Here is a 12445-nt window from a genome sequence, read left to right as displayed (position 1 = left end):
ATGAGCTGCCAGAGGAAGTGGTGGAGGTGGTTAAAATTACAACATTTAAAAGGCATGTGGAAGGTATATGAATAGAAAGGGTTTAGAGGCATGTGGGCCAAATGCTGGCAAATTGCAGTAGATTAATTAAGGATATCGGGTCCGCATGGACGGGTTGGACTGAAGGATCTGTTTCCATCCTGTACACCTCTATGGTTCTATTGATATGGATAACAGCTTCAATTCATAGTTTGGATTTTAAAAAAATCAGCTGTGAAGAAGATCTTTGCGAAAGCGAGATTGTGAAGAAAGGCTTGCATGCTGCAGTGTCCTGATATATTGCTCCATGGAGCCTCTTAGATTATGGGTACACATTCATGATTCTTTATGTATAACTTAACTACATCTTAGTTTTATCATAAGAGGGAATTTTCAAATGGGACTAGATTAATTTAGGATATCTGGTCAGCATGGATGAGTTGGACTGAAGGGTCTATTTCCTTGCTGTACAACTCGATGATTTTAATTGTCGTATACTTCTAGAAATCCTCATGTAACCGCAATTGCAAGTACATATGGCTGATGTCCAGTTTCATGAAAGAGAGTTCCCCCTTACCAGCTTTGTGTTTGAATCTTCGCTGTGAGGTATTGGATATTTATCCAGCTGCAAAAAGCAGTTTACTGTCTGTTTAAAATCCCCACAAAGGCAAACTGGTCCATCAGGTTTCACAATCTGTATAACCAGTGCTGCTCCTTCCACAAACTGGAAAGGTTTCATGATTCCTTCGCTTTCCAGCCTTCTGATTTCTTTCTCTACTTTTGCCCATAAGGCAAATGACACTGGGCCATTCAGAATTGCTTCCTGGTCAATATGCAAAGCAGCGTTGGCCCTTTTGACAGTCCTAGACCTTCCTGAAAGACTTCCAGGTATTTAATTAGGACTTCACTCAGGCAGCCATTTTCTAATTGAAAAATGTTGAGCCAATCTAGGTGAATCTCTCAACCAATTTCACCCCCTCAGGCTTGGGCCTGAGCCTTTTACTACAATCAGTGGTAACTGAACCAGCTGCTTCTCATACGAGACCAGAACTGAAGTTGTACCCTTAATCTGCAAAGGTTCCCTGGTGTAGGTTCTTAGTCTAGCCAAGGTCTTGTGCAAACCCATGTGTTGGAGTCCAGAGCTAATTTTGTTAAAGACTGGTTCTACAATCACTGAAACAACAGTACCAGTATTGACCTCCATTAGAACTAGATGACCATTTAACCAAACATTTATTTTGATTGGTTCTGATTGGGATATTGCTAAGCAATTTATGTGTTCCAAAACGATGTAGGTGGACTTTCCACTATGTGCAGTTTCCTCAACACTGGGCTATGAGTTCTTTTACTTCATTTAGATTTAGTAGGAATACTTTGCTGTCTTGAGTCCACATTCGGGCAGCAACTACAATGGCTTGCCGGCCCAGATCCTGACAAAAATTTTAGATATTTATCCGAGGTTTGGCTTTGTTTTTGGGTTGTGCTATGGGCTAACCTAGAGTCCCTTTGTTCAGGATATTTACTCAAGTGGTGTGCCCTAAGCTCAGTCGGACTGGTGAGGGTGTCCACTTCCTTCAAAATATCCTGCAACTCATATGCTCCACTTTCTTATGATAAAGCCAGTTATAATGCCTATTTGAAGTCCAGTTTGGCTTTAGCCAATAGGCGCTTTTGGATAGTTACATCATTAAACACACATACCAAATGGTCTCTCAGCATCTCATTAAGGGTTAAACCAAAGTCACATGCCTTTGCTAGTCGGCTTAACCTAGTCAAAAATTCCGAAATGGATTCCCCTGGTTCTCGAATTGCTGAGTAAAAACGATAGCGTCTCAAGATTAGGGGAGGCTTAGGGTCGTAATATTCCTTAAGTAAATCCGTTAACTCTTGAAAGGTTTTAGTATCTGGTGCCACAGGGAAAGCTAGGCTCCTAATGACTTAAAAAGCTGCCAATCCACAAGCCGTCAGGAGAATCACTCATTGCTGTTCATCCTTCCCAATGTCATTTGCCTTGAAAAAGAAAAATTCTTTTTACATGCTGGGCCCATTCTTCGACAACAGAGTCAAATGAGACAAGCTTCCCAAATAACAATATGATACCAGAAATGCTTACTCCAAGTTTAAGATGGCTATTGTAACTCAGTTTCTTTAGGAATGTACTTTACTCTTGTTGCCTTAAGAAGCCTTACCAAAGACCTGTACAACCTCAATGTGGCATCCCAACTCCTGTATTCAAAGATCTGAACAATGAAGCCAAATGTGCTAAATGCCTTTTTAACCACCTTGTCTACATGTGACACAAACTTGAAAGAATTATATTCTTGAACCTCTAGATTTCTCTGTTCAACATCACTACCCAAAAATCTACTTTTAATTATTTAAGCCCTGCCCTTGTTTGTTTTACCAAAATGCAATACCTTGCATTTATCTAAATTAAACTCCATTTGCCACTCCTTAGCCCATTGAGCCAATTGATCAAGATCTCTTTGTAATCTTAGATAGCCTTCTTCACTGTCAACTCTATCAAATATTTTAGTGTCATCCACAAACTTACTAACCATGCCTCCGACATTCTTATTCAAATCGTTTATATAAATGATGACAAAAGTGGACCTGTACTAATCCCTGTGGAACACTGCTGGTCACAGGCCTCCAGTATGAAAAACAACCCTCCACCACCACCCTCTACCTCCTACCATCAATCCAATTTTTATCCAATTGGCAAGCTCTCCCTGAATCCGATGCAATATAACTTTACTATTTAGTCTCCCATGTAGAACCTTGTCAAAGGCTTTACAAAGTATAAACAACATCTATCACTCTGCCCTCATCAATCTGTTTGGTTACTTCCTCAAAAAAACTCAATCAAGATTGTGAGACACGAGTTTATGGTCAATGGTAGCCCCAAAGATGTCGGTAGTGGGGTTATCAATGATGGTAACACCACTGAATATTAACGGGCAGTGGTTAGATTGCCTCTTATTGGAGATGATCATTGCCTGGCATTTGTATAGCACAAATGTTACTTGTCATTTGTCAGCCCAAACCTAGATATTGTCCAGACCTTGTTGGACTTGAACATGACTGCTTCAGTATCTGAGAAGATGCAAATGATGCTGAACATTGTGTAATCATTGACATACATCCCCACTTCTGACCTATTCCTGCCACCCTTTCCAGTTGAGCATTCCAGATTCTATAACTCACTGAGGGAATGTTTCCTTGTTTCCCCCTCTAGAAAGGGAATATTTTTTCTGTAAACTCAAATCCTCTCACAGCCTTTAAAGTCTCCAGTGGTCCAAGGAAAATAGATCCAATGTTTCTAATGACTTCTCAGAACTGACATGCCTCTTCCCTGGTTGCTGCTTATTCTTTTAAAGCTATTTAACTTTATCCAGAAGTGTGCTGCACAGAATTATGCAGAATGTACGTCCAGTTCCTCTCTCCTTGACCAAGTGTTTGTTCGCCGAGCTATAATCTCCTTTTGTGGCTCAGAATCATAATTTTTTTCATAATCTGTGATGCACCTTGGGACATTAAATTACATTAAAGAGTGCTATATAAGTATATATTTCTGTTATTGTTGAGACCTAATCAATGTTTTCTAAATTTCTGCCATTATCTCTTAATTTTTACAAGATACATCTCAATTTAAAAATTTGAATAAGTGCCATTTTCAGTATTTACGTACAAAGACACCAAGGTCTCTGCTGAGTAACATTTCACAGAACTGTTCTATTTGCAGTGGACTATCTTTCCATCACAACCAGTGAGGTAAGAAATACAGCAAGGTGAAAATGATCTGATAACCTCTTTCTGCGACATTGTTGGGGATTAGATTTGATCAGCGTACTGGGGATAAGCCTCATGCTTCACTTCAGAATTGTCCCATAATGTCTTATAGACCCACCTGAGCACACAGATGGAGTTTTGATTTAACATCTTGACTGAAATGCGGCACTTCTAACAGTGTTGCACTCCGTCAGTACTACATGGAGTATCAGTCTTTGTGCTTAACTGTCAGGCCTGATACTTGAACCTGCAACTTTCTCTTACAGAAACAAGACTGTGACCACTGACCCACAGTTGTGCTTTAGCGGTAAAGCTGTGAGTGGGAATGCAACATGTAATCAGTGGGAAATAACCTGGGTGACAAGTTAGATTAATTTCTGCTGGTGTAAGGAGATGTGTAGAGGGAAATGATTACAGATGGTTTTATCTGGAGGTTTAACAAGGTATAAATGGCTTTTGGAATAGGATTTTGGTTGTCATTCAAAGTTCTTTCATTTGGGCCATAATAAAACTTTAAACTCTGGAACTTTGACCCTTAATTCAGTTGAGTGATCAGTAACAGTACACACACTGCTCTCGTAACAATGAAACTTCTGGGCTTTCTTCTCTTTATTACTAACTTTGGGATCATTTTCAGCCAGGGAGGTAAGGTCTGGTTAGTCTTATATTACTTAATTCAATTGGAGATGAAAATATCATGTGCTTGGTTAACTACTAAATTGTCCATTTGATCATGGTATGCTGATCAGCCTCTGAAGTTTCATGAATGATGTTATATGACTGAGGCCAGAACAGAACAGTGAGTAATACATTTTTACCATTATGTTTTTGCTTTTATATTAAATGCCTTGATTTATTATTGCAAGTATACCCACGCAGTTAAGGTACAGTATTGCAAGTCCAAAGGTCATCGTCATTCACATTTGAGTGAATCAGTTATTACCAGAGAGTTTTAATATTGTGTCGAGTCCTACCCTGGGTGGAATTGTGGATTATTTTAAAGGACTGGTGATCCCTTAAACTCATTTCCTAGTTTGACACACAGGTTTCCTAAAGCAAGATAGCTACTCAGAATTTGGAAGATGGTGACAGAAGCAACTCACTGGAACTTAATAAATGGCCACCTCAGGCCATTAACAAGCTTGCTGTCGTCTCATTTAGGAGCTAGATTTGGATTTTCATTTCAAGTGTCAGCTTAGATGTGCCTTCAGAGTCACAATATGGAGGTGAAGGTATCTGACATACCAGGGAGCTACCTGCCCACACCAGGACAGAGGTAAAGGGCAACATTGAAGTACATGATGACAAAACTTTAGTGTGGTATTTATGGGTAGAAGGATGCTACTACCATTCCACTTTCCTTGTCTGTTTCTAAGGGCCAATTTAGTTTCCAATACTAGGGAGACAACTACATGTGAATCTATAGTGTTTGGAACCAGGTGGATCTTGTCGACTACTAGATCCTTGAGTGGAGTTGTTAACTTGGGCCAATCAGGAAGCCCAGGCTGTCCAATATAAATTATATAAATATAATTTAGAATCTGCCCAGTTGAGGGGACTGACTCTGAGTTGGCTGTAGCTGGTGTATTGTGCCCAAGTAAATAAAGGGTGACAGGGTACCAGCCCCTGTGCAGTTATTTCAGAGTCCTAAAAAGAAGTAGCTCTCATCTTAACACTATGTAGTTTATTTGTAGCAATAAGGTACAAGTTAGGCTGGCTAGACATTGTTGCTAAGGCTATTGGGAAACAGATGACACTTTTGTCCCCTTTAATGTCCAAAGCTATTATGCCCATTTCCCCAGGCAAGACTGTATGATGTAATCATTTTTGGTGGAGCTTAATGCAATGTCCCATGATAATCCTTTCAGAAACTTACCTTATACAACTGTTAGATACAGGTACAGCAAGTGATTAGGAAGGGAAATACTTTGTTGCTGTTTATTGCAAGGAAATTGGAATATATTGGGGAAGTCTTACTGCAGCTGTAGGAGATCTTGGTCAAATCACATCTGGAGGATATTTTGTTAAGTTTTGGTCTCCTTATTTGTAAAAAGATGTAATTCTGTTAGAAGCAGTTAAGAGAAGGTTCACTCAATTCCTTTCTGGAATGAGGGGCTTATTTTATGAAGAGAGGTATCCATTGGCAATTAGAAAAAAGAGAGATGATCTTACTAAACAATAAAAGATCCTGAAGGGCCTCAATAGAGTGAATAGCAGGAGAATGTTTCCTCTTCTGGGTGATATTAGACTAGGGACATAATTTAAAAGTAAGAGATCTGTCTTTTAAGACAAGCATGAACAAGGCCATACTTGACGCCACTCCCCTGCCCCCTGTAGAATCTGTCCCCTATCCCCCAGCACCCCTCGGAACTCACAGCAAACCCCCAACCCCTGCCATAACTGACTCGACTGATCCATGAGACTGCACCCCATTAGCCAGGTCAGTCTGGACCCTGCCCCACTCTGCGTGAGATTGCCACTCCTCAGAAAATCCCTTGGATCAGGAGTTGAACATGATTTGTTACCCCAGATTGGTTAAACATCACATTAGCTTCACTTTAATTGGAAAATATTTAAATATGTGCACTATGACAAAATGTGTGGATCAGGCCTATTTTGTAGCTGCTGTAATTTAGATAGGCCATGGGGTTAGAAAGCATGAATTGCATTTTAATCCAATGGAAATGTTTGTTTTAGGATCTTACAGCACAGTGGTGATGTTCCAACCTCTGGGGCAGAAGGTTTGGTCTCAAGTAGCACCTGCCTCAGATTGGTATCGTTACATGTCTAAATAGGTTGATTAAAAATGTCTAAATATTTATTTTTGCCAGGTCACTTTTGGCACATCACAGATCTTCACTGGGATCCTGATTATAAAATCACAGAGAACCCAAACACTGTGTGTCCTTCATCTTCGAAACCTGTACCAAACCCAGGGAAGTGGGGCAGCTACCTATGTGATTCCAATTGGGACCTCATCAATCTGACCCTTTATACCATGAAAGCCCTTCACCCTGAGCCAGACTTCATTCTTTGGACTGGGTAAATGTTTGGAACTTACAGTGAAAATCAAAAGATAACAAATAGATTGTGGAATAAATCAATTAAGATTGTCCTAATAGTTACCAAAGGTTGCTGTTTTGTATAGGGAGCAGAATAGTTTATGAGTTTCTATGATAGTAATGTCACTTGTAGGTCATATAATCACTCAAGATGATTCATTTTATTACATAATTTCTTTCAAAAATTTCTTTCACTAAAAACACTTTTTTACAAGGAAAACATTTTTAAAATATTTATGTTGGTAATCTTTCTCTGTCCCATTCCAATGCCCTTAATAAGTAATATTTTATCAAGAATATCAAATTAATTTGACTGAAATATTTTGTTGAAATAGAAGGTTTTTCATAGACCATGAGCAATATCTCTTGTACCCCGAGACTGTGTTGCTGCTGCAACCATGCGTATTTTTCTGGTGTTATTTAATGTAATAAAATGTTCCAAGGTGCTTCACAGCAATTTTCTGAAGCAGAATCTGACACTATACCACATGACACACTGTTAAGACAGATTATCCAGCTCTTAGTCAAGGAGGTAGGTTTTATGGAACATCTTAAAGGAGGAAAGGGAGGGGAGAGGTGCAAGGAGGGAGTTGTAGAGTTTCAGAGCAAAGTAACTGACGATGTGGACACCATGGTCATCCAGCAGCCTTCCTTCACTGGAAAAGCCTCAAAGATTGAATTTGGGTGGGCTGATGTTTTCATAATTGAAGAGGTTTTGGAAACACTCACTGTCAATGTACATGTTAAATAACAATGTAAAGGAGGTAGTGAAGGATGCCTTGGAAGTGTCCTACAGCACGAGTGGATGAGTGATTCTGAGCAAAACGTTCATGGAAAAGGTTTTTGCACTTACAAGAAGTACCTTTCTGTACAGTATACTGTAATTGTGGAAATTATTATGGGGCAGCCTGGTGGCTCAGTGGTTAGCACTGCTGCCTCACAGTGCCAGGGACCCAGGTTGAACTCCACCCTTGGGCAACTGTCTGTGTGGTGTTTGCACATTCACCCCATGTCTGCGTGGGTTTCTGCCAGGTGCTCCGGTTTCCTCCCACAGTCCAAGGATGTGCCAGTTAGGTGGATTGGTCATGCTAAATTGTTCATAGTGTTCATGGATGTGCAGGCTGGGTGGGTCGGTCATGGGAAATGCAGGGTTACAAGGATAAGGTAGAGGGATCAGTCTGGGTGGGCCAATTGGCCTGTTTCTACACTGTAGGGATTCTATGGTCTATAGTGGATGTGGCTAATGACATGAGGATGAATAGCTACCACACTAAAGCATAGTTTTTGAACATGGGTGGCAAAAATAGGGTGAAATTTAAGTTGACGGGGCCCATTAACCAGATGCTGGTGGATCAACTGCACTGCAGAATCCATGTGGTTTCACAGACAAGCCAGTCAGGAGGAAATATGAATTGCATATATCCTGGTTTTCTTCACCTCTAAAATTGTCACCCCTCATTGGTCTTTGTACCCAAGGGAGACCATGAGGATACATCAGGATGCCACTGACTGCATCAGATTTCTGTATTTCCTATTTCTGCAAATGTTAGTATGAACAATCTAACAGGGGAACTTCACTGGTGCCGGGTCAATAACGACAATTCAATTTCATTGAATATAGCACAAAATATTTTTCTGATAGCCCTTGTAATCATCAATATATAACAGAATCTCTATTTCATAGGGCTGCTTTGCAGAACCATATATCCCTTTTAAACTGCAGCTGTGGAGAGAATTACATTGTGTACAGTATAAAAGCATACTTACGTCGCAATTTTCCCTGCTCCAGGCAAATCACCCCCAGCTCCATCCATCTCATTCTATCAACATATCCTTCAAAATTATTTCACAATCATGTGCTCATAACTTCCTGTAAAATACATGATACTAGAGGCCTCAACCACCTCCAGCAGTTGTGAGTTCTGCACTGTCTTTGTAAAGATTTTCCTGAATTCCCTTTGGTTTTATCTTTTAGTTATTACCACTAGTTTTGTTTTCTCGTTAGTTGGAAATACAAAAATATTTTCACTTTTATTTCCAGTTCTGATGAAAAATCACAGACCTGAAATGTTAGCTCCATTTTGCTTCAGATGCTACCAGACTTTCAGTATTTTTTGATTTTCTGAAACATATTTTTGGTCTACCTTATCAAACCACTTTGATTTTAATCACTTGTGAAAAGACTATAAGACATTAGAGCACAAGTAGGCCATTCAGCCCATTGTGTTTGCTCCACCATTCAATGAGATCATAACTGATCTGATAATCTTCAACTTTACTGCATTTTCCCTATAACCCTTGATTCCTTTACTGATTAAAAATCTCTATCTCGGCCTTGAATATACCAAATGATCAGGCTCCACACTGAAGAACCCAACCCTGTACAGCTATAAGTATAATCTTAGCTCTTGTATTGTGAATCATTATTGCACCTTCTCCAGTGTCTTTATATTCTTTTTAATAATATGGAAAATGTTTAATTATATAATATATAATAATGTAATAATATGAATGACGCAGAGTACTTTGTCTAACTAAGATTTAATGTACACGTTTCTGCTTTCCAATTCTACCCAGGCTTATTCTACAAGGAATCATGTATACCTTATGATAGTGCCTGTGATTTCTTAGAATTTTAGGAAGGGGCTATGTGGCAAATTTCTATGTCTTCCGGTTTCAATCTTAGTGTACAGCATGAGCTTGCTCAAAATTTGCTCTGCAATGTTGTTGAACAGTGGGAGATTAAGATCACCTGCAGTTGTATTATAATCCTGTGCACAAATCAAAGAAATGTGTGCTTGCAGTTGAAGAAATTCATTCCTTTGCCCTTCATGTAACATTCAGTGATGACACTCCTCACATCGCTGATGAGAAGCTTGGTGAGGATGCAGTCCTGCAGATAATAAGAAAGTTAACCAAGTTGATACAAGTGGTCTTTCCAGGTATGTGGCAACTATAAATTCTTATTAGCAGAGTGAACACTAAGTGTAAATGTCTGAAGTGCACTAACCTGAAAAAATCTAGATCACCAACCAGAATAACTACTCACCTGTGGTGGCAGTGGGAGAAGTTCCAAAGGCCTGCAGCAGCAGCAGGAGCAATTTCTGAGAACCTGCGATGGCATTGAGACTCGAGGCTTTGGGGCGAGAGGTTACCTTACGGTGATAGATTGCCTCATGGAGATTTGACTTCTGGATCTGGACCAATTCCTCTTTCTTCTTGGCTCTGTTTTATTTTGTATTTCTACATTTTTTAAAAATCTTTAGCATCTTAGATGGTTTTTTTAAAAAAATTCAGGTTTTTATGCCTAAAATGCCGCCAGTGAATGGCACCTTTGTGCACTTTTCACTACACTCCTGAACTTCCGTCCTTAAGTACACATGACAATAAAACCTAATACTAATTCTAATTCACCAATGTGGTGACTTTTCATGTGTTTTTCTCCAGAAGACTTGCATTGCTTAAATATGCCATTTAAAAGAATCTTACCTTCATTAGAAACAAAGTTATGGCAAAACTTTTGTTATGGGATAAGGGAGGGAGAGCCACGTTGGAAACAGTAATGTTGTACATAACGTTAACAAAAGGATGTTTAAATAATTCTTGTTATTTCATTTGAATACTTAAGAAATTTCACTTTTTCATGATACCTTCAAGGAAACCATAGAGTTTGATACACCTATGGTTCTTTAAGTAGTTCAATATCATTGAATCATAGAATTCTTATAACATAAATCACCATTCGGTCTGTTGTGTTCATGCCAGCTCTCTAAGAGCATTTCTGCTCCCATATCCTTTCCCATTTTCATTTCAGATAATTACTCAATTGCATCTCCACAATGACAACCAGATGGTACAGTTACAACATTTAAAAGGAATCTAGATCAGCACATGAATAGGAACGCTTTAGAGGGATATAGGGCAAATGCTGGCTAATAGGACTAGATCAAATTGGGATGTCTGGTCAGCATGGAGGAGTTGGACCGAAGGGTCTGTTTCCGTGCTGTATGACTCTATAACTATAACCCTATGAGAAAGAATAATTCAACCCCTTTTTTAAAAACTCCTTAGTTGATCACAATAAATATTTTTATCTTATTCAGGTCACAATTATGTCAAATATCGGTTAAGAATTAGGTAACTAAATCAAAATGAAGAAGCTAATTGCAAGGTTTTCTTTACAAAACAGGAATTTTATTACTTACTAACCTGAAGGGTGTTGGAGAGGGAATTAGAGATGCGAGCATGACATCAAAAACAGGTGATAAGTTTTATAAGACATGAAGAATAAAGGCTATGTAGTATAAAATCCTTGAAGTGTTAGATTATTGACCTGAGACAATAGTAAACCATAGAACATGTTACTGCACAGAAAGAGATCATTCAACTCATCGTGTCTACACCAGGTGGAAGTTCCAGTGCTTCAGGTACAGATCCAGGTACCTTTTTGAAATGGGTTGAGAGTTTCTGGCTTGGACATTAAACTGGGTAGTGAATTCCAGACACCCACTGCCCTCTGGATGAAATGTTTTTCTTCATGTGTCCTCTAGTCCTCATATCAATCACCTTTAATTTGTGCCCTTTGGTAACTAATGTCTCCTGTAGTGGAACTGAATCTTTCCTGATTATATCTAGACCTCTCATTATTTTTATGTCTCAATTAAGTTACTCCTCAGCCTTCTCTGTTCTAAGAAAAACAACCCTTTTCTATCCAATCTTTCCTTATAGCTGCAATTTTCAAGCCATGGCAACATTCTTGTAAAAGTCCTCTGTACTTTCTCAAGAATAATTATGTCTTCCTGTAAAGCAGTGACCAGAACTGTACACAAAATTCTAACTGTGGCCTAATCGGCATCTTGTACAGTTCCAACATTATATTGCTTTTGTATTCTATACCTTATTCTAATAACAGAAAATATTCCATATACTTTCTTTACCACCTTCTCTTCGTTTCCTGCCATCTTCAAGGACCTGTAGCCATACACACTAAGGTCACTCGTTTCCTCTATCCTTCTCAATATCCTCTCATTTATTGATATTTTTATGTTTTGTTTGCCTTACCAAATTAATTACCTCATTTTCTCCGGGTTGAATTCCATTTGTGATTTTTGCTCCCACTCAACCAAAGCATTGATTTCATTCTGGAGTTGACAGCCACCTTCCTCATTAGCAACGGTACATTTTTTTTATCATCTGCAAATTTCCCAAGCATGCCTCTTACATTTATGTCTAAATCACTAATATTTACAACAAACGGCAAGGGACCCAACATTAATTCCTGTGAAATACTATTGGAGACTACTTTCCATTTGCAAAAATAATCTATTAATCATCTCCCTTTGTTTGCTGTTACTTAGCTAATTTTAGTCCAGTGTGCCAGATTCCCCTATGTACCTTGGGTTTTTTACTTCCCTCACCAGTTTGCCACGTAGAATCTTATCAAATCCCTTACTAAAATCCATGTAGATAGCATCAACTATGCTTCCCTCACCAACCTTCATTATTACTTCCTCAAAGTGGGTAAGACATGACTTTCTCTTGAGAAAACTATGCAGACTATTCCTGATTAATCT

The 12445-nt window shown here is 39.0% G+C and overlaps 1 protein-coding gene across 2 annotated transcripts in view; it reads left to right on the top strand.

The window, feature by feature from the left end:
- The first annotated feature begins 4394 nt into the window (after window positions 1–4394).
- LOC109926735 (acid sphingomyelinase-like phosphodiesterase 3b) overlaps window positions 4395–12445 on the top strand; it is a 43216-nt gene continuing 35165 nt past the window's right edge. Inside the window, exons 1-4 of one of the 2 annotated variants that reach the window (XM_048612883.1) lie at window positions 4395–4465; window positions 5043–5086; window positions 6642–6852; window positions 9717–9814. In XM_048612883.1, coding sequence (XP_048468840.1) covers window positions 4395–4465; window positions 5043–5086; window positions 6642–6852; window positions 9717–9814 — 424 coding nt within the window. The remainder of the gene's footprint in view (window positions 4466–5042; window positions 5087–6641; window positions 6853–9716; window positions 9815–12445) is intronic. The other variant, XM_020526588.2, reaches the window with a different exon arrangement.

This window comes from Rhincodon typus, chromosome 27 (assembly GCF_021869965.1).
Source record: "Rhincodon typus isolate 14 chromosome 27, sRhiTyp1.1, whole genome shotgun sequence".
NCBI lineage: Eukaryota > Metazoa > Chordata > Chondrichthyes > Orectolobiformes > Rhincodontidae > Rhincodon > Rhincodon typus.
This window is presented reverse-complemented; position numbering and strand designations above follow the sequence as displayed.